Genomic DNA, 22619 nt, shown 5'->3' on the forward strand with positions numbered 1-22619 from the left:
CTTGTTTGATCTCAATGAACAGCTCGATAATATCAAAAACACGGCAGAGCTCAGGCCAAGTTTTAAGTTTCTCATGTTTGTAGGTACTACCTATTTAAGTCACCAACAAGTCGGGATAGTAAGTGCACCTTAAGTAGGCACCAGGTGTCCTGCCTAATGGCTTGAGAAAATCTACTACGAAATAACCCTTACTAAGTTACTTCGGCTTATATCATAAGCTTGGCTGGAAAGTTGTTTTGAGTCAGTTGTCCAATGATAACTTTATTAGACTCTGAACTTGGAGGTTCTGAGTTCATTCCCAAATAGGACACAAAAAGTGCTAAATCATATTGTTTGTTTATCAAGCTTTGATCCAACCTATTCTAACAATTTGTCTAGAAGAAAAGGCCTATTGGCATATCAATGACAAGCGTAGTTATATCAAAACGTCCATTGCGGCTCATTTAGTCTTTCACTAGGGTTGTGATCTCAGTTCTTCCAACAAAGAAGATAACCTTCCATGAAGAATGCCTATGCCTGAAGAGGCTTTACCGCAACATCACAATTCACAAATCATATATTAAACAAGCAGCAGTGTTGTGTGTCGCGGTATAAAACCGCAGGCACCGCAGCCTTCGGCATTTCGCACGTGATTGCTTCTCGACGAGATGTGCTCGACTATTGTAACTATTACAGTTTATACATGAAACTGTTTTTGTAATCTCCAATTTCTATTAAAAGTATGTATTACATAAAGGAAATGCTCGTCAGCGACATGGAAATGTAAAAACTGGTTTTGAATAAATCATATGTAAAAGTTTATATTACGATAATATTACTCGAATCTAATAATCCTGCTCATTTGCTCTCACGTGTTTCCCGTTAAAATTGTATAATGCGAATTCGCATTGGGCGTACTTTTATAGGCTGAATTATTTATTGTGCCAAAGTGGTCGTAAATACGTCACACTTAAAAATACTTTTATTTTCCAAAATATATGTAAAACACTAGGGAATATTATACTGTTCTTTATCTGCCTAAAAATTGTCTGTAAGACGTAACGAGAATGCCAACTAGATTGTGCTGTTTTTCTTTAACTTTTTACTGTGTAGAATAAAGAAAAACCTACCTAGTGCTATTTTGCATTTTAAATCAATCACACAGAGATCGATGCTGTCGCTTTTCCATTGTCTAAAACAGAGTAAGACTTCGTGAAAAGGTCGAAACGTAATTTCATATACAGTTCCCAAGGTCCGAAAGGCATTTCGGTATGTAGTTTCAACTTCACTCATACCACCCCCATGGTTGCAATGTTTGTCGCAAACCGCATAGACATAGCCTTCGCCTCCTCGCACGTGATCGCCGGTCATGCGGCGACCCTCGCCTACATCGGAAATTTCCCATTACCCCACGTCCTTGCCGGGGAAACGGAATTATGATGTCGGGGAAAATTGAAAGAGCTGACACAACTTTTAATTGCGACGTTTTAATTAGGATTATGCATGGTTTTACATAATTCGCCTTTTCATGTAGCAATTAATATGGCCACGCCTAAACGGCACGCTGAAATTGTAATTAATTACTGATACGCTTTCTGACATTAAACACTATTATGATGACAAAAACATTTCACCTTTAAGTTTCTATCTATTACAGTTGTTTCTATTCTACGAGAATAAGTGTACCACCTCGGTTTTCATTCACAATTACACAAATAAAGTGTTAATATGATACATAATGCATACCGTAACTTTAGCAACAATAGCTATGGCGGTCACAACGCGCGAAAAGTCACGTGTAATAGGCGTCCGCGAGGCAGTCACTGAACCTACCGAACAATACGGACGCGTAGCGGGTCAACAACTTCCTCTTCCGCTTTATACGAGCACGGCTCAGATTAATAACAAGTACTTATAGGGCTTATACTTATTATATTGCAAATAATAACCGTCTCCCTTTTGTTTTGTTACAGGAACAGTCGCGAAAACAAGAAGTCGCCGACCCCTCGAAACGCCACAACCCAAGACTGAAAATTCACTGCCGTCTTCCAGAGTATCTCCTAAGAGTGCTTTTAATTTATCCTTCGGCATTAAGTCGTCTCTTCTCAAATCTCCTAACGCTCCCTCCACTAACAAACCCACGGAGAGTCGTCGCAGTTCAGATACTGGCACCAAACCTAGTTGTATACCATTGAAAAAGTCTGCCGAGAAACATTCTCGCACCTCTACGTCACCCCTAAAGCAAGATTTATCGAAACCAGATTCAAAAACCAAGTTGGAGTCGCCGAGAAGAAATACAACACGCAGAAGCCCCGATAAGGCAAAAAGTGACACAGAAAACAACCGAATCGACAGAAGACATCGAGTTCAGAAAGATACTGAAAGTGTTAGCGAAAAATATCATAATTCAAAGAAAAGACTGACTAGTTTAGAAAATAATTCTCCAAGAGATACGAACGACGCTAGCCACGTTTCGTCTAAAAATGTATTGAAGAATAATACCGGATCGAATAAATCTGATGCTATCGTTGGTGGCTTGGTAGAGGAAAATAAAGACGCAAAAATGTTGTCTACGTTACATGAAACTGTTAGACCACATGCGAGTAATTCCAGACTTTCGCAAGAGATGGACAGCTTGGCTGCGTTGACCAAACAGACATTAGATAGGGTTAACAAATTGTCGAATAACTTAACTAGTAATAAGTTAACTGTAGACACACCTGAACAACGTTTTGACTCTTTATTCGGATCTAATAATGAACAAAGATTAAATAATCATAACTATAATTACGGTCTTACCAATGAGAGACCAGCTCAATCCAGAGGAGTCACTGAAAGGCTGAAGGATATAGACACAGCAGCTCAGAGACTTATCGACTTTGAAAAGCAAAGTGCAATGTTTTCTGATCTCAATAACGATACGTCTAGTCAAAACCGTCGTCTTGATACTTCGTCGACGTCCTGTAGTCATACGCCCGTGTCTATTTTAAAACGCAAATCTATTCATGAAGATAGCGTATTATCGAATGCTTCAAACCATGCTATAGCTTCTCCCCCTGTTACATTTTCCCCGAGCGTGGTAGAACCACGGAGCTGCCGTTTAGATAATAGGCAGCGTCAAGGAATACTGAAAAAACGCCGTAGTTTGGATGAGTCTCAAGTTGCTAGGAGGAGGTCGTGTAGTCCAGAAGTTTCATTTGCCGAAGATGGCTCTATCGACACAAACAAACCAATTTTGAAAAATAGAAGATCATCATTAGAAGATGTTGTTAGAAACAGATCACCAGATGGCCAAATTCAAGGCATATTAAAACGAAAGATGAGTAGAGAAGAAGAGCTTACTAATGAAGACATATCACACGGCTCCCCGGAGCCTCATGGTATTTTAAAGCGCAAATCTAATTCCAGCTCCAGTAGCAGCACTACTTCTTCTCACGTTTCTATTGCTCAAGCTGTTCTTTTAGCAGCCGCAGGCGGCGCTGAATTAGTTGAAGACGATAAGGAAATCGTCAGACCAATTTTAAAGAAAAAGAGCTTTTCTGAAGAACGACCTTGTCTTGAAGTTTTACCACCTGATACACCTAAGCCAATTCTAAAGAAAAAATCTACTGAACATGATGATCACGATTTTGATCTTCCTAAAAAACCAATACTTAAATCTTCGAAAAAACTATCTGGCGATGAAGGACACGCTTCTAGTTTCGATATGAGCGAAGACGACAGAAGCTCGCGAAGACCTTCACTCCTCAGATCACGGACATCTGACCATTCCGGCTCGGAGTGCGAAGCGACGGTTAAGCCTATTTTAAAGCAGAGAGGGTCAAGTCTCACCAGGGAACGTAGCCAATCCCCGCGCCCACGGCTCTCATTTTGCGCAGACAGCGATGCGAACATTAGTGTGACGAATATCAGTTGCGACGCGAGCGACTTACCCGCGGCTGGACCGCGCCGTACGTTGAATCTCGCGGCTGACACGGAAGACAATTATCCGTGCGCTGTACTGCGCCGAAGAAATCTGCGCCCGAAATCGAATCCACGATCGAAAAGCTTAGTTTGTGATGTGAACGACGAATTGCTCTCAATACTTAATAATAGGAGGATAAAAGTGGAAGAAAATTGTGAAAACGGACACTGTGCGCCGTGGGAGCTCGGCAACCGGGACGAAAGTAACGGTGATGACAAACCGAAGACGTTTCCATCGATTGCGGCGCGAATAAAAAGTATGGAGCAAGCTCTCACTAAGGATGTCCTGGCGAAGGAGCAACCGTCGACATCAAGGTCCAAGCCTCGTGATAAAGAGCGTTTCAAAACGCAGCCAATCACTGTGGACGAAATGCGCTCTGTTGCTTCCAGGTAAGAATGAATCACTGCATATTTACCTAGTTTTTGCCGCTTTCTGTAGAAATGTAACAATAAATTGGCCTGAAATAGATCTTATTGATAGACGTTATCCATTAATTCGCCCACAGTGCGTCGATACGTAGAGTTAATTTTTGTTTGTCCGCAATTCTTCATTGCCGGTCGAGTGGATTTCATAAATATGGCTTTTCTCGTGTAAAGGTGATTGCGCTCTGCTGATCCCGGTCGTGGAAGCCGCTTGGCCCGACGCCATTATTTTGATGGGCGGGCGTGTGGCGTGGGCCGGCACCGAATGTTTTGTTCTGAACACTGACCGTTTTGATGTTTCGGTTGCTTTCCTCAATACAGATTCCTTTGTGATTCGTGTTAACAAAATACAGTATTTTGAACTACTCGCCCGTTACATGTGCGAACGTCACACTAACATTTGCCGCACGCGGGATGCTAACCCGCTACCGCTGCTGGTCTATCCGCTCCGTTATAGACTGGGTTGTATTTTTTCTTGTTTAAATAAACCATTCAAATTAATGAAAAGCATATAAAGCAGCAGTGTAACAAGAATAAAATGTTTCTTTTTCCAGTAAATCTCAATTTACGAAGCTTACAATAAATATTCAAACCTAATCCATTCTGCGTGAGATTTGCTTAATCCGGCCAAAGTACTGAATTTGAAAGTTAATCCTTTAAATTTAATGCCGATCCCCTAACCATTTTTACACAATTAGCTATTCATGAAGTTGGTTAGCAGAATTTGCGTTAATTCTACATAATGTTCTAGTCCCTGACATCACCGCTGAATCCTACAGTTTGAGTCATGTTGCGTATGGTTGTACACGCGTAAGAATTAATTTTGGCTAGCTTTTGTTTATTCCGTAGAGGACAGCTGGTGTTTTGTTTGGTGACAAGATGCATAAATTGGATTGCAAATATTTGAACCAACTTGGCGAATGGTACGTTACCCGTTATGTTACCAAAACTGCACCAATATTTGGGTCAGCATGTCCATTCCAGACTATGCGCTCCGTTTTGTGCATTTAGGTCACGTGAGCTAAAATAATAAGCGATACCCATTTGTGCAATTAACAAGCGAGTCCATATCCATTTTACGTGGAACCCTTATCGTTAAAAGTAAACGTTTTGAGAACGCAAGCTAATCACTTTCCCTTTGATAGAACATAATCTCGTAAATGCTTCCTTTCAGGAAACGAGTTTGATAGTTATTTCATAACTATCATAAAGTTTACTAACGTAATTTGGAACAGATTGCACGTTGCATACGCTTTTATGTTTATCAGACACTTTGAGATGTCTCGTAAAAAAATAAAGCAGCAGATTCTATGAAAAGTTTTGCCATTTGTTTATAGTGTTTTTGGAAAGAAGCCAATTTTTTTCTTGTGCGCCCTTAGGACCACGAGCTGACCTAAAAAGTGCAGTATTTATTTGCTGATTCATTTTTAAAGTTCGGGAACGTATTCTGAGCTTAAGTTACACGAAAACTGCATCAGAATAATCTTCCACAACAGTTGCAATAAAAGCTCCGTAAATCTTTACCTTAGTATTTTAATGATATCTACAATGTGTTTTTATTATAAACTGGCTTTAAATTACCTACCTTGATAGAACAAGCATGCACCTTTTCTGATTTCAGCATGAAAATCAATTCTCCTTCGAAACCATACATTTGATTTACTCGATATAACGATTGAATTTCCAATTTAAACCGTCCTAAAATCTGAGAGCATTGCAATGGAAAATGAAATGCAATGTCATTTACGCGGCTTCTGACCATTGATTGTAGTTCGCTGGAACTCGACAATCGTTGACAGGGCTTTGTATGTTGTGTTCATATTTGAACAGTTAATTATTCAATATCAAAGTTACATAGACTGTTTTAACATTCGGTTATAAGACAATCGTATTAATCGATAGATTAATCACCATGGTGATTAACATCGGAGCTTGAGACGGGAGCATGACGGAAATACGTACTCCAGCCGTTACTGGGTCAAAAACTATTTCTGGATGTGTTGTACTTCGGCTCGCATCGTGTTTTATTGCGGCTACGGTGATAGTGAATATGATCCTATCTACCTATTGGTATTGCAAATTGTATTTTGGGAATAAGTTTTAGAGTGGAAATTTAGAGCCACTTACAACTGCACTTACTAATGTTTATTGAAAACATTACCTACTCTGGATCATTTATGTTTGTGTCTGCTTTGTGACTTATGGGTCAAATCGCTTTATGTTGTTGACTTGTCATCATCGTTTGATATCTATTGATTCATTTTTATTTTGATAAATTTTATGAAAGTTTCGTCTTTTCCATTGGTTCATTTTGTATGAACAACTTTTCTCTCATAAAGATTAACTTAAATCATCTGTCACGCTTAGCTATAGGATCATACATCACATCATAATGGATGTTAATTCGCTGTGTCATTCCTTTGGCCATTACTTATTAACAAATAAGGCTATGCATTAAACTTATCAGGGTTAATTGAGCATATTCCCACTTCTCGTTCCTACCAGTGTGACACTGTACAGCAAGGCTTTTATTTAATAAATAAACTTTTCCCGTTCCATTTTTTCCTACGCTGTTGTTCATCTGCCCTTAATAGCGTAGATTTGAAACCAGCTGACGCCGTCCATCTTGCGAGAACAGTTTTAGGACCACGTTCAGTTTTACGACTTTGTCCCTATTAAGTTTATCTTGAGAAATTGCATTGGACTAGTTCCATTCAAGCGTTTTCAAGAGCCTTGCACAATGTTCTGTACTTTAAGTACTCAAACAAAATTAGTACCTATTTGAAATACATAAGACTATTTTTAACTTCGATTATTTGTTTTCGTTTTTAACGCACCGAAATGTGATAGCAAGATTAATGGCTAAAACACCACCAATCGTAAACACTGCACAGGCTTTAGAGTATCGATAAATCTTGATCAAAGATCGATAGATAACTTTAGTATCGAGAGCAGACAATTATATTTAGATTATATTGCCGATACTGTCAAACTTCCTAAACGATAGATTGGCGACGCCGCTCCAATCACTCATGCCATAACTCATCGAAATTTATGAAGGCGCACTGAAAAGGTTTCCATCTCTTTCTTATGTACGGCTGTGTTCTACATTGACGCGCTTCTTTTCTCATTTCGCAGTTTGGATCCGGGCCAAGCGAGTTTCCAACCGTTCGCCACAGCGGACTGTAGTTTTACGAAACGCCCCGTCGAGTCCGGTGCTGCTGCACCCAGGAGCCTCGGAGCGACGGAACCCGAGCGGGACCCGTTTGTTGACTTCGCGCAGAACTTGGATTCGCCACCTTTTGGCACCAGCTCCTTTAGTGTCAAATCTCCCGCCACCAACGGAGAACTACCGGCCGTCAAGGACGAAAGCTACGGCGAGGCCACCTTTCTAGATTTCGAAAACATCGTCGCGAACGCCGAAAGAAAACAGTCGACGTTGGACGAGATCGAACAAGAGGTGAACAAGGTCCGAGTGGCTTTGGATGAGGACTGCCGAGCCTTGGAGGAGGACGAGAGGCAACAGGCCGAAGCCGACAACTGGAGTCTAAATGTGTCTTGTGATAGCGGAGTGTACAACCGCGCTTCGTCCAGGGATTCCGGTCCGCATTCTGGTGAGTTCACTCCCGGAATTATTAATCACTTTTAAAACTTGCGAGTTATTTTCGAGTCAAGCAATAAATATAAGATGATTTCGCAATGTTTATATCGACCTATCAAAGCTGTACCAATGTCATGAAGTAAACATGTGGAAGTAATGAGATCGGGCGGGTTGCATTAACCGCGTTTTGTTTATGTTGCTTGGTAAAATTAGCTTTACTGAATGCGCCGCTATTCGTATTAGGATCGTTTTGAAAATAAACGTCGCAACCTTGCGAATGTCTCTAGACTTATTTGGGTCAATGTAATGCACGTGTTCTTTGTCAAACGGGTATTTGGATGCTTATTAAGCAATTTGATACGTTTTTTCGCGGCAAAAAAGTGTCATTGGTACAGTTAAATTTGAACCAAAAATTTGTGTCGGTTGTTATGTGATGACTGATGATTCAGACGTCCGTCAACCGTAATGTCATGGTCGGTTCCCTCCACATGGATTTCACGTAAATAAAGCGTTTATTGCTCTGTGAATCCAGTACGTGAATACCGTGTCCAATTAAATCCCGTGTTGTACATATTGAAACAATATTTGAACAGCTTGTTTTGTATCGAATTAACATGAACTCATTAACATACATATATTTTAAAGTTACGTTTGTATTTTCCAGGTGAAGAACTAGGATTGATCGAAAGCCAGGAGATCAGGGAGAATCACGCTACCAACAGCAGTGGGAACGACTGGTCTCCTTCGTCGATCGAGCGCGGGTTCCGAGTGATGGAGCGTGATAGGAAGTCTACTGAGAACGAATGCGTGCGAAGCCCTCAAGACCCGGGCAGCGATGATGAGGCCCCGGATAACAGCGTGGGGTTTGCTCTGGGGCTGGTCAAAAGCAACAGCGTGGTTGCCAGAGCCAGCATGTGGCAGCAGTTGCAGCAGCAGGCCAAAGGTACTTTCATTTGTTTCTTTTCTCACTGTCATTTGTTTTTGTTCATTCTCACCTGGCAAGGTGGTTCGCGAGCCAGATTAACTATGCCAGAGTATTATACATTTGTTATTCTTTTGTCATTTGTTTTTATTGATGGCCGCCTGGTCTGATGATGGTTCACGTGCCGCATTATTATGCCAGAGGTCGCGGGTTCGATCCCCGAGCAATAAAAACATTTGTGTACATGAACTCTGTCTCTATTGGTTTGGATGTTTCTATTAATATTTAAGTATGTTATTTCCTTTTTCTGGCCTCGCCATAGGAAAAGCTTGCTTAGTTTAGTACTAAATCTCTTTCTAAAAGTGAATTAAAACCAACTGCAGATGGTAACCACACCACTGATGTTTGCACTCACACTACGCATTTGTACCAAACAGCTTTTATACGTGGCAGCACTGTTGTGTAGCGCGTGCGTAGACAGATTTTATGAGTTTGTCCAGGTGTCTCCTTGCCTTCTGTTGTCGTTTACAACGCTCACTTTAAGTCTGAAGTTGGATGGAGTAGGTTAGGAGACAAGAATTAAAATGAATAATATTTTGAATATTGTAAACTTACAGTCCCATTTGTAAAGCACCGCTGCTATGAGAATATAACTTTTAAAAATTATTTAACATAGTTCTTCAGTGCTTGCCCGCCCTTCCCATGGTAAAGCAGTGATATACTTTTCAGTCGCAAGTATAGATAGTTAAATGCATACAAAACCATGTTAAAACTAAATTATAATAGACCGATGTTTATCAAGGACCTATTAGTTCAGCTATGGCTAGTGCCGGATACTGTTATACATTATAATAGTGTACCAGATCCAGTTTTATTTTCTGATTGACTAAGTACCGCTAAAATCAAATATTTGAAGCATTCAGGGTTTAAAATTGCTTGAAATTAGACGTTTCACTACTTTCAATGCTGACCATACACAGTATTACAATAGTACTTGCAAAGTTGCAAGTCAGCGTTTCGATATTCCATTTTCTTTATACATAAATCTATTCAGAATTACAGTTCAAGGCTACATAGGTTGAAATGTAATAATTATTTTGTATGGCACACACTGCCTAGGGAATTAGGTTCCTAAGTGTAATAGTAATAATGCTGTTATTTCCATGAAACACTGTAACGGTTCGTTAATTTTACGATCTTTGTACAGGGGAACACATCATACCATAGTTTAATGCATAATCGCACTTATTAACCCTTAACCAAGCTCTGGTATTCATAAAGCCCTTATCAATTTGAACTTTATGCTGTGAAGATACGTTAGAAAACCAATGACTTTTTTTAGCCTGGTTAAGGGTTAAAAGTTCATAATATGATTCTTCTGTACACAGTGCAATAATATTTTATTATTTTTAGGATCGGTTAAAAACCTCTATGGTGCGATCCATGATTACATACTAAGGAATTAAGAAGCTACAGATAAGTTAAATCAATAATTGTATCAAATCTCAGTATCATATTGGTTCTATCAAAATTCTTGTAGAAGCTGGAACTAATGGTCTATTACAGAATGAATCATGATACATGTAGACGTAGCTGTGTGGTTCGGGCAGAATAGAATCACCCCCACTCTTCCCGTGGATGTCGTAAGAGGCAGTTGAAAAAGAAATATGCTAAATGCTTTCCTTACTCGATTGGTCAGCGTGAAGAGTGTAGACCAAATCCTCTATTTGCCTCTGGTAAATTGGAAAGACGTATTCTTACAGTAGATACTAAATGATGACGTAAACAAGTCTGGACAACCGGCCATTGCTTATGTACGGCCAAGCCTCCCTCGACATTGCTATATATTTTTAGACAGTTGGCAGTAACGTGTTGTGTAATAATAAATATAGTTCCCGTATGTTATGTACTTGTGCTGTAATCGAGTTTATAGATTGTATCGGTTGTGTAAATTAGTCACACTGTTGATGATGCAGATCGATTCGATATTTATAGTAGCGGGGAATGAATAATTCGGTGGATCTAAATATATTTTTGTACTTGATAGTGGATCAATACAGCGATTGTATCTTGGTTGCCAATCATATTTGATATTAACTATGTAGTTCATCATATCATTAGGTTATTGTTACAGTAGGTTGATGCCTACTAGTGTTGTTTAAATAAGCTGAGCTGATTCAAATCTTGTATCTCCCTTCCAGTTAACGTTTTCTACTCTAATATGAATTCGTATTCAAGAAAAATTACCTTTCTCTGTAATGACTGCAAATATTAAATCGCTTTCTATCATCTAAAATGATTCTTAAGTACTATATTTATTATACGATACGAGTATAAGAGGTAAATTGAATTGGAGCACTAGTATGATTTACTATAAAATCGTGTATGTACTTACTTAATATTTTTCTCTCGTTTTCAGGAACGCCAAAGCCACTGATTCGTCACAGTCGCTCAAAGAATAAGGAGGGGCCATCCGTGACGGATCGCTTCAAAACACAACCGATCTCTTTCTCGTCACCCCCAGAGACCGCACCGGAAAGTCCCAAGGAAGATTTCTCTCTCGCTCAGTCCAAGAGCTCAGCTAATATGCTAGACAGGGACGAAGATGGTAAGATTTATTGTTGTTTCGTAGTCTGCTTTTATTTTTGACACAAATATCAAGTTAAATTATTTGATTTTTTTACTTTCATTATTATTTCAGACAATTTTGTAAACTCAGAGAGAAATTAGAAGCATGTAAATTGCATTTTGAACGGTAAATTGATAAACAGAAAGCTTCCTGTCTTTTGATTGTCGGCTTATGTTTCTTTTTTGCATGTCCTCGACTCTGTGTATGTCCGGGCTATAAACACAACTGCACAATGTTATGTAAATACGCACAAACTCACTGGTGGCAGCTAAGTTAGACGAAGACGATCCAGCTAAGATGTCGCTGAGTGAGAAGATGAAGATGTTCAACCAGAAGTTGACTCACAAACCTCCTGTGGCTGGTCTTCCTCGAGCTAAAGAAGAGAGGACCAGGACTTCCCGGTTGCGGACAATGCCAGTGCTCGCCAGCCACGTTCAAGAGGCAATGGAACAAAACGAGAGGTTGACCAAATCCCTGACTCATGAGGAAGTGCCACGTAATCCCGACTTCCAACTCAAAATGGAACTGTTCCGATCGGCCAGCGCTAAAAACACGTCGCTAGAGTATATGATGCGGCAGAACGCAAAGTTTAGAAGCTTAGGTCTGATTTTGTTGATTATTTCAGTTTGTCGTTTCCTTTGCTTGTCGTTGCTTGGGTTCAGCACTAATACAGTAATACCAAGGTAAGTTCGGAGTTTGCATGGAGTATTAATACCGCATGGAGTAAAGTTGGTGTCCGCCGAGGTTGTTTGAGAAGTTTGAGACCTGTCTTTTCTAAAAATCTAATCTTCGCTTGGTGTAATTTTTTTTTGGAAATTGGAGAGTTGAGTTCTTTGAATTGACTTCTCAGATGGGGTTCTCTTGAAATAATTACTTTAATTCCATGTTGTTTTTATTGTTTTCTAGACGTAACATTACTACGAGTTTTTAAGAGTTGTTAACCAAAGAAGTATAATATTAGTGGGTGGTGTAAAGCATAAGCAAACCAATTCTAACCATAATAATACTATGTCCGCACCAGTAGACTCTGGCTTAAAATAAATAAAGTTAAAAAAAATATTGTGCAACAGACTGGACTCGCTCAGTCATAGACGCTATGATGATGAGTTTGAGAATTTTCCATAGTCTATTGGGGCAGACTAATTACTAACTCAAGAATGATGTAATCAAACGCTAGATTAGAATTAAATTCCCACTCACCATATAACTGTAAGTATTACAGGCGAGGCAAAATGTGGTATCTTATGTAGTTGTAATAAGGGTGATTTTGCTACAAAAATGTAGTCTAATGTGCTGTTGTCTGTATTGCTATTGATATTTTCTAATCCCACTCGGTAAAGCTTTGGTTATCGCTATAACAGCACACTCATATTACCATGGGTTAGTTGCAACACCGAGTTAAATTTCTCATATCTCTCATCTCGGTACTTGATACTCGAATATTTATTTTGAGCTCACTCAGTCATATGCCCAATCTGTTTTAAATAAAATATAATTCCTTCTTGTGATCTATATACAGGGTGTTTCTTGTAAGGTGTCAAGCCGAAGGCAGGTGATAGGTGAGGACTAGACCTATTGATTTCACCCCCATGTATGTTCTACGATTTTTCATAGTTTAGAAGTTATCGTTAATTTTGTGATTTTTTCAAATTGTATGACCCAGTAGGCTTTAAATTTTTTTATCTTTTTTTTTGGGTCGACCTTTCTCAGATTTCTTTTTTTTGACAGATTCCCTATTAATTGCAGATTTTTGAAAAAAATTATCAACTTCCTATCTTTGATGCAAGATACAAAATTTTTGCTAGAAACATAAAAAATATGCTATTAGCGTAACATTCTAAAATTTTCAACTTAAAAGTTAAAAAAAAAAGAAATTCCATAGGTCCAAAATAATTTTAAAAACTGCGCAGTTTTCTGATCTTTCATAATAACACATAAAAACATGTACTTAATAGGCCATTATTTTCTGTAATCGCTTTTTTTGTGTTATTATGAAAGTTCAGAAAACTGCGCAGTTTTTAAAAATATTTTGGACCTATGGAAGTTCTCTTTTTTTTTAAACTTTTAAGTTGAAAATTTTAGAATGTTCCGCTAAAAGCATATTTTTTATGTTTCTAGCAAAAATTTTGTATCTTGCATCAAAGATAGGAAGTTGATAATTTTTTTCAAAAATCTGCAATTAATAGGGAATCTGTCAAAAAAAATAATTCTGAGAAACATTTAAAGCCTACTAGGTCATACAATTTGAAAAAATCACAAAATTAACGATAACTTCTAAACTATGAAAAATCGTAAAACATACATAGGGGTGAAATCGATAGGTCTAGTCCTCACCTATCACCTGCCTTCGGTTTGACACCTTACAAGAAACACCCTGTATATGAATGAAAGTTGCGGTGAATTTAAGAAGTTTAATTTGGGTTTTTTAATGTTGTTTATTTGGTTGTTTATGTCGTAAACGTAATACTTGGAAATTGGGAACATGAAATAAATATTCCTGTTTATTTTTTCTAGAATGGGTTCTTCGTTAACGAGTAAAAAGAAATTAATACTTTTTCCTGTTTATTATGAAACCAGTTCTTCGTGAGGAAGTAACCCCATGGCTTCCCATCAACTCCTTTTCGTATTTACAGGAAAATGTGGCCTATTATCAAGCAATTACAGTTACATCGTATAAAAATGTATATAGGCTGTATTTTAACGCTTGGATTGGGGTCTACTATACTTTCGTAAAAGCTGGCACGAACATACATAAATGTAATTACAGATTTCTGTGCTTAAAATTGATAGATAGGGCTGTGTCTTGTCATTCTTTAAAAATATGCTTTAAAATATTACGTGCCAGCTGTTATGAAAATTTGTACATAAATGTATCTCTGTGACAACACAACTTCGTTATTTTTGCAGGTTGTCTTATACATATTGTTTAATCTCGTGTTTTTTTTTAAAACTTTGTATTAAAATTTCTTCCATCCATAAGCCAAAAAGGCAAGCATTACTCTTGAGTAATCAAATCAAGACGTGGTTGTCACAGAAGTATTCATCGAAATCTTATGGTCAGCGGATTATTAGGAAACTACTCATTGAGATAATATGGCCATTAACTTTGTAAGAACAACTGTACTACTTTTTGACACCACTAGTTGGTTGATCTTTAAAAAATAACAGGGCGTAGAAGTGTCAGTGGGAAATAACATTTAAATGACTGTTGCGTTTAATTCGCTTTACTTTATAGAGGTTACCAATAAAATGCTTCAAATAATTTGAAATTAGATTTTAATTACCCAATAATTCACTGACCATAACATCTATAGCGTATAGTTATGGCGTTAAAATAATATCATTTATTATTGCAGACCTCGACGACGACTCGCCGGCCGAGAGAGTGCAGCGCATGATCACGCCCGAGGTGCGAGGCATCCTCAAGTCGGGCAGCACTGTGGTGCCGACCAAACCCAAGACGCTGGCCAAGGGAGAGAGTTCCGAGGTGCGTGCATATGTTAGTTCGCTTTTTTTCTTTTATTTTTCTTCTCTTTTTATTTTATTTGCAAATTAGTTACACGATATTCTTGGTGGTTTTAAAGTTTACGCAAAAGTGGCTATCTTTGGCGAAAATCGTCTATATTGTGTGTTGCATTTTTTCACAAACATCTACAATATTCCTGTAGACGTATCCTGGAATCATTAGACTCCAACATACATAAGAAATCTCCTTGAAATTATTTATCGATTTGTGCACATTCTTAGTTTTTTAATTAGACCCACTCTTGACTGGTTTGTATAATATTTTTTTGGCTAACATTTACCAAAAATTAATATTTATACATTTTATTACAGGGTCTCAAAGATGAAGGCATCGACAGCTCCTCGGATGACGAATCCGCTTCCGCGTCGAGCGTCTCTTCCTCAGAGAAGAGCTGTTCCTCATCAGACAGCTCGGACGAGATGCCCGGCCCAAAACCAAGGAGATTCCAGCGCAAAAACAACAAACTGAAATCTTCCAGAACCGACTCAGACCTCACCAGACTTCAAGACCAATACCCTCGTAAGATTCAGCTACCAGGAGCGAATGAACTCAAAGAGCGCTTAACGCAAGCCAAAAACCCCGAAGTGAAGCCGCTTCTCGCTAAACTCGTGAGAAAACCATCAGAGGAAGCGAAGAAAGAAGAGGATAACACTAGGTATCGCAGGTTCGTCAAGAAACTAGACGAACCGATCCAGTTGGGGAAGCTACGTAGGCCTCCAGAAAAGATAGCCGTGCCAAGCCAACCGGTCATGATGACCCAGGAGAAACCACCAACAGTACTAAAGATATCCGCGTTGAACCAAGAAGCGAAGAACAAGTTCTTTGGATTGGATGTGCCTAAGAAGGAGAAGACCATCGATGAACTGGCAGCCGCAGTGAGAAAATACATTCCACCAGTAAGTATACATTCTGACCAGTTATTTAAATAAAACCATTTCTTAAAAGTGACACTATTGGGATTATCCCACTCACTAGTGGGAATCATGATTTACGCTAGCGTCGATTTCGTTATTGAAAGACTGATGCGTCTCATAATTTGGCACATGAGAATGAGAGAGTTGATCTTTAATAGTTAACGATTTTGTGATGAAATCAACATTTCACCTCATACAAGTGATAATACTTCTTTCAGTATTAGCCAAACTTTCCATACAGCCTATAGTTACGAGAGTTTCTTCAAACATGTTACCAAGACAAAATATTTTTTTTTTCATTTCTCATTTGCTCCTGCACTTGTTTGATAAAAACTCAGTATGATCACAGAATAATAATAAGTACTACGTACAGAAGTTTTACTTCGCGATGGTATTTAAAAAAATGTATGCTCAATGTCATTAACAATATGGTGTAATTTAGCCTGTCTCAAGAGTCAAGCACCATTTTGTTGACAAACGTCAGTGATCGGCACTGCGCCGAAGCTATAGGGCTGACTTCGGTAAAATGATGTGACGTGAGGTGCCAAACTGCGGAAAATAGCGAAGGAAATACATGAGCATGAATTATCATGAAAAATATTACCTACTTATTTACCTCTCAGTGTCTTGAGGCAACTTAAAAAAGTACATTCTGTGTTTTTATTATTATGGGCATCTCTTCTAGAGCAACGGTGCTATGAATACCCAAAAAATTACCGGTGATTGATTTCCGATGTTTGATTGTTTAAGAATGAAATGTTTTTTGGTTTTTAATAGTGAACATTTAGAAAAACGTATAACTTGACTTAAATATGTTAAAAAATTAGTTACAAAAAATTTTTGTTAAATATGTTAAAAAATAGTTTTCATTTAATATGACATTTGTCGATATGTCCCAACACTAACATTTTTGTAACTCGAGATAACCTTGTAGAGACGTCGTTAATACTCTGGCTTGATTTTTATAATTTCGAATTACTTCTTATTGGTGTAATTTAACGCTGCATTTACACGAAATTATCATTTTTATTGGAAGCACTGTCGTCGAAAATATTGTTTGTAGGTCAGACGTGAATTATTTCTTGTCCGCTAATATTTAGCTCTCATTGAACGCTACTACAAAGTTATGTCGTTACTTTTGATGACATCTGTCATTCTAATCAAGCTATATTGGATAGACTATAGCAACTAATTCTACTTCAACTCCTTAGGTGAGCAAGTCGATGTCGATCCACACGATGGAAGTACCTGGCTCCGGCAGCGATGGCGAAAGCAGCGGAGGCCGCGAGGTTCGCCACATCAACACCAGAGTGCGCTACAGGTATGTGCTTTTTTTTGCTAGTGTTACGTTGAATGACTGAGGAAAGTCATAATTAGAGATGTTATGGATATGTAGTTCCGGTTATGGATACGTTTACGGATATAGGAATATTATTATACCGGTTTCGGTTACGGTTACAGATATTTTTCTATTTCGGATATCCGAAAGTTACGGTTACGTATATCTGTGCTTTAGAATGCAATTTGCAATAGTTGCACAATTCGGTTCATTCATGGCCGCACACATTACAGCGTATAAAAAAATAAAAATTGATACTAGATGGCATTATAAAGGTAAATCAGGCTGTTATGCCTTTACATTATAATGCTATACAAAAATCAATTTTTAAACTGCCTACATTCGAATCTATCCGAAACTTTGAATCGGTTACGGTTACGGTTTCGGATATTTTTTTATTTCGGATATCCGAAAGTTTCGGTTACGGTTACGGATATCCATAACATCCCTGGTCATAATCATGATCGATATCTAGCACGTAATTATTTTCTTATGCCGTGGTGCCAGCACAGTAGAATAAGCCCGTCTCCACTCTGCCCGCGGATGTCGTAATAGGCAAATAAATAAATAATAAATAAATATCCTTGGACATTTTACACTGCGCCTCTAGTCCCAAACTAAGCAAATCTTGTACTATGGGTACTAGACGACGGGATAAACATACTTAAATACTTTTGTAAATACATACATATTAATTATACATAGAAAACACCCAGACCCGTCACAGAAATTAAAATTCATCATTTCAATTTCTGCCCGGCCGGGAATCGAACCCGGGACCTCTCGGCATAGTAGTCCGTTCTGAACCACTACACCAAACTGCCGACAAATGAGTGAGAAATATGGGGACATGATCTTCCTTAACCCGTTCGGACAGCTTGAGGAGGGTAGGTCAAATCAACAATGATTTTCCTCTCGTAAATCAGAGAGGGTCGTCCTGCAGTGGACACTAAAATACCTGATGATGATTTTAGGATAATCACTTTCATTACAATATAAAAAAAAAACACGGGAAAATAGTTTTGACCCATAGCCTCCCTAAAAAGAACGTTCAGTTTATTACCTTCCTCAAATTAATACGAAAAAAAGATTTTTTTTTGACAATGTGGTTGCATTACATTGAAGCTGGTTTATTAATCCTGTTGGTAATTATTAGGTACTTACATTATAATTTAACTATTAATAATCGACCAAAAAACGAATTCAACCGTCGCAATCATGTTTCAGAAGTGGTTAGTAGCTAATTGAAACTTAATTAACTTGAAACAAGGTCAGAATTAGGAAATGTATCTCAACATTTAGTTAGTGTGGCACAACAATTGCACAGGGAAGCGTCTTTCCTAAAGCAATACCACGTTTATTGTAGACCACGACCTTGTGAAGAGGATTTGCAACAAAATGCACCGATTGCATTATAACAAAAAATACTATGTTAATAAATACTGGAAATACGTCTTTCTTACTAATTATGTATTTAATTGCAAACGATTTTAGTTATATTCTGTTCATAATATTAATACCAATCACTATATTCTTTTTTTCGTGTCATATAGCTGTTAAAGTAACTTGAAGTAATTTCAGTAAGGAATTCATAATTTTCTTTTACATTATACTAGGCTTATGGTAAACTTCATAGCACAGCTTTAAAACTCGTTATTGCTAGCGGTTACCTTACAATGTATCATAACATAATACTACACTCGCGAGCAAAACTATGGAATCACTTACATGAAGTTGTTTCCACGCGATCTTGTGTACTAACGAATTTGTTAGTAACAAAAAAAGTGGCAGCATTTTAAAGATTAAACTTTTACCTTTAAATTGATACCAAATTCATTTAAATCACACCAGTATTTAAAAAGATATCCCGGCTGATGTGAAGAAGTAAAGAAAAAGACATGTATAACTGTTTGATACGTCGCGACTTGCGGCCTACTTACCCCATATAAAACACGTGTTTTCGGATTTTTGCTTTCACACGTTGATCCATACACATCTCCGCTTTTTTTGACACTTTACCTGGGATTCTACACCTACAGAAGCAGCACAAATCGTTGCACTATTGCAAGAAGGGCTCAGCCAGCGGGCTGTCGCACGTCAGCTCCAAATAAGCCAGTCCTGGGTTTCGAAAGTTTTAAGACGCTTTCGGGAGACTGGTGGCTTTATCCCGAGACCAAGTTCTGAACAGCGCCGGTGCATATCGCAGAGGGATGATCGTTTTTTCATGTCAACCTCTCTATGAAATCATCATTTGAGTGGTATCGACTTCCAGCAAGAGCTCAGAAATGTTCGTAGGATAGCTGTTAGCGTGTGGACAGATCGTCTAAGATATAAGCAATAGAATTTGAATCCAAAAAGGCCTGCCACAGGCTCGAAACTGACGGCAGGTCACCGACAAGCACGCTTTCAATTAACTCGAACTTATTTTGATGGGTAGGCGAGTAATGGAGGCGAGTTTTGTTCTCCGATGAATGCAGACTGTGTTTGCAGTGCAGCAGTTGAAGAGGTCGGGTCTAAAGGCAGCCTAGGGAGCGATTTGTGCAGTGCTGGTTCGCTGAAACAGTGGCTTATGGGGGTGGCTTGCTCGACTTCCCATCGAGATGTGTACGAGCAAATTGAAAGCGTGCTTATCGGTGACCTGCCGTCAGTTTCGAGCCTGTGGCAGGCCTTTTTGGAGTCAAATTCTATTGCTTATATCTTAGACGAACTGTCCACACGCTAACAGCTATCCTACGAACATTTCTGAGCTCTTGCTGGACGTCGATACCACTCAAATGATGATTTCATAGAGAGGTTGACATGAAAAAACGGTCATCCTTTTGCGATGTGCACTGGCGCTGTTCAGAACTTGGTCTCGGGATAAAGCCACTAGTCTCCCGAAAGCGTCTTAAAACTTTCGAAACCCAGGACTGGCTTATGTGGAGCTGACATGCGACAGCCCGCTGGCTGATCCCTGCTTGCAATAGTGCAAGGATTTGTGCTGCTTCTGAAGGTGTAGAACCCCAGGTAAAGTGTCAAAAGAAGCTGAGATGTGTATGGATCAACGTGTGAAAGCAAAAATCCGAAAACACGTGCTTTTATAGGGGGTAAATGGGCCGCAACTTGCGACGTATCAAACAGTTGATACATGTCTTTGTCCTTACTTCTTCACATCAGCCGCGATATCTTTTTAAATACTGGTGTGATTTAAATGAATTTGGTATCAATTTAAAGGTAAAAGTTAAATCTTTAAAATGATGCCACTTTTTTTGTTACTAACAATTTCGTTAGTACACAAGATCGCGTGGAAACAACTTCATGTAAGTGATTCCATAGTTTTGCTCGCGAGTGTAGTTGGTGCATAATTTGCTCTCAAGCTTGCATATTACACAGTTGATGGCGCAAATAATAACCCAATGTTTACCTTGTTTTTTGAGAAACATTCAATTTTTTACCACGAGGCTTATCATCATGCATCAGCTCATTATAAATTCAAATCAGACGTATAATCTTTATAACTATCTCCGGTATCTGGATTTTTATGTCCGCAGTTTGAATTTTAAAACATGTATGTAGTTGTGGACAAATTACAAGAGGAGTTATTAAAAGCGCTGTTGAAGTTGTTTACTATACGATATCATAGTTTCTACATCCTAAAATTTTATAAAAAAAAAATAAAACCGACTCCAAAAAACCTACACTAAAAAGCAGAATAATAATTACTAATTACCTACTTATTTATTAGGACGAATTATTAATATTTATGTAGGTATACCATGATTGATACTTCTGGAGTCGCTGCCAAGATTATGAAAAAGGTAAAGTTTGCCTGCACCGACTCCAAAAGTATCAATCATGGTATACCTACATAAATATTAATAATTCGTTCTAATAAATAAGTAGGTAATTAGTAATTATTATTCTGCTTTTTAGTGTAGGTTTTTTGGAGTCGGTTTTAAAAAAAAAGATAAATCCGGTAGATTACTTTTCGAATTTAAACACCCGAACGCCGCACAATATTTCTTTCTCTTTATGTCCATTTTTAAATAATACTTCGATCATAGAATAATAATCATACTACTACAACGCACGCCACGCGCCAGCGTCCTGACGAGCGCGCGCGTGACACTCGACTGATATAATACCCGCCGGCGGGGCGCTTCGCTGTAGGTAATTATCGGATGTACCGCGCGGAGTGAGCCAGGCCTGACCATACTCTGGTATAAAGGTATATTCACATTCATGCGGGATATGCGCTGGCTGAGTAATCATAATCATAATCATTTATTGCTTCATAAGTGTACATAGGTGGTGATCTTAAACTTAGTCTCAACTTATGACCCTGTAAGGGTATTGCAAATCTTGTATCGTAGGTACATTACTAAATATTCTACAATAGTTAGTCTGTTATTTTCTCAGAAGGGATCATGAGATGGTGGCGCCATAGAGATATAGAAAGATGCCAACTAATGCGCAGAGTTCAAAACTCAGTGTCGCATTAGAAATTGACACATACAAAGTAATCAAAATATGTGCTCATTATCCGCTGCGGTATCAACTCAACGGTCGAATAATCTTTAGTATTACGCAAGCAATGTAAACTGTTTACATTAAGACGTCTGCAGCAATGTGTTCTGTTTTTGGGCATATTGCTGCGACACCGGCCCCGCCCCCTTGTCACATCTCCCTTTAATTTCTGTGATCTGTGGATGGCGCTCATGGTACACTTCGACCTTTATTGTCTCACATTTCTCATCGCATTGGTCCTTGAAGAAGTCCTCTGCTAATCTACCCCACACCCGAGAAGTATCACAAGTTATTTTAGTTCAAATAAAATAATAAAAGATGGTACTTTCAGGAAATCGGAGTAGGAGAAGAAAAATATTTTGGGCAAAGGTGCTAAGACTATTTAAGCTTTATAATAAGACTTATATCGTATTTTATTTAATTATTAGACTAATTATTATTAAAAAACAAGTATTTCAGGCTTAGAATATTTCTGACATAAGTTAGCGGATGCGGTGCATGTAATACACAAGAAAATATAACCTTATTTTCAAAACCTGCATACACATGCTGCATAGATGTTATTATGCGACCCGTTATGCCGGTATCCGAAATATCGACATCAATTAATAAGATCTCAACAAGCCATCACTATCATGCTGATCAACTACGATCGCTAGTACAGACGACAGCATTTCTTTTCATTAAACACTGTGGCATTTTATGTAGTCATAATAAAGGCGATTTTGCAACAGAAATTTATAGTTTGATGTGCTGTAGACTAGGTACCTGCTTAGATGCCGACCAATTACTAGTCGACCAGCGGATTACGAGTTGG

The 22619-nt window shown here is 38.4% G+C and overlaps 1 protein-coding gene across 1 annotated transcript in view; it reads left to right on the forward strand.

Annotated features, from left to right (window-relative positions):
* The window catches only part of LOC114358692 (uncharacterized), a 211595-nt gene that overhangs the window by 119601 nt on the left and 69375 nt on the right, over positions 1-22619 (forward strand). The window contains exons 5-12 of the mRNA XM_028312712.1: positions 1953-4332; positions 7504-7979; positions 8631-8909; positions 11308-11496; positions 11786-12118; positions 14874-15004; positions 15355-15939; positions 17169-17278. Coding sequence (XP_028168513.1) covers positions 1953-4332; positions 7504-7979; positions 8631-8909; positions 11308-11496; positions 11786-12118; positions 14874-15004; positions 15355-15939; positions 17169-17278 — 4483 coding nt within the window. The remainder of the gene's footprint in view (positions 1-1952; positions 4333-7503; positions 7980-8630; positions 8910-11307; positions 11497-11785; positions 12119-14873; positions 15005-15354; positions 15940-17168; positions 17279-22619) is intronic.

Source organism: Ostrinia furnacalis, unplaced genomic scaffold (assembly GCF_004193835.3).
Source record: "Ostrinia furnacalis isolate ACB-3 unplaced genomic scaffold, ASM419383v2 OfSCF4102, whole genome shotgun sequence".
Classification (NCBI taxonomy): domain Eukaryota; kingdom Metazoa; phylum Arthropoda; class Insecta; order Lepidoptera; family Crambidae; genus Ostrinia; species Ostrinia furnacalis.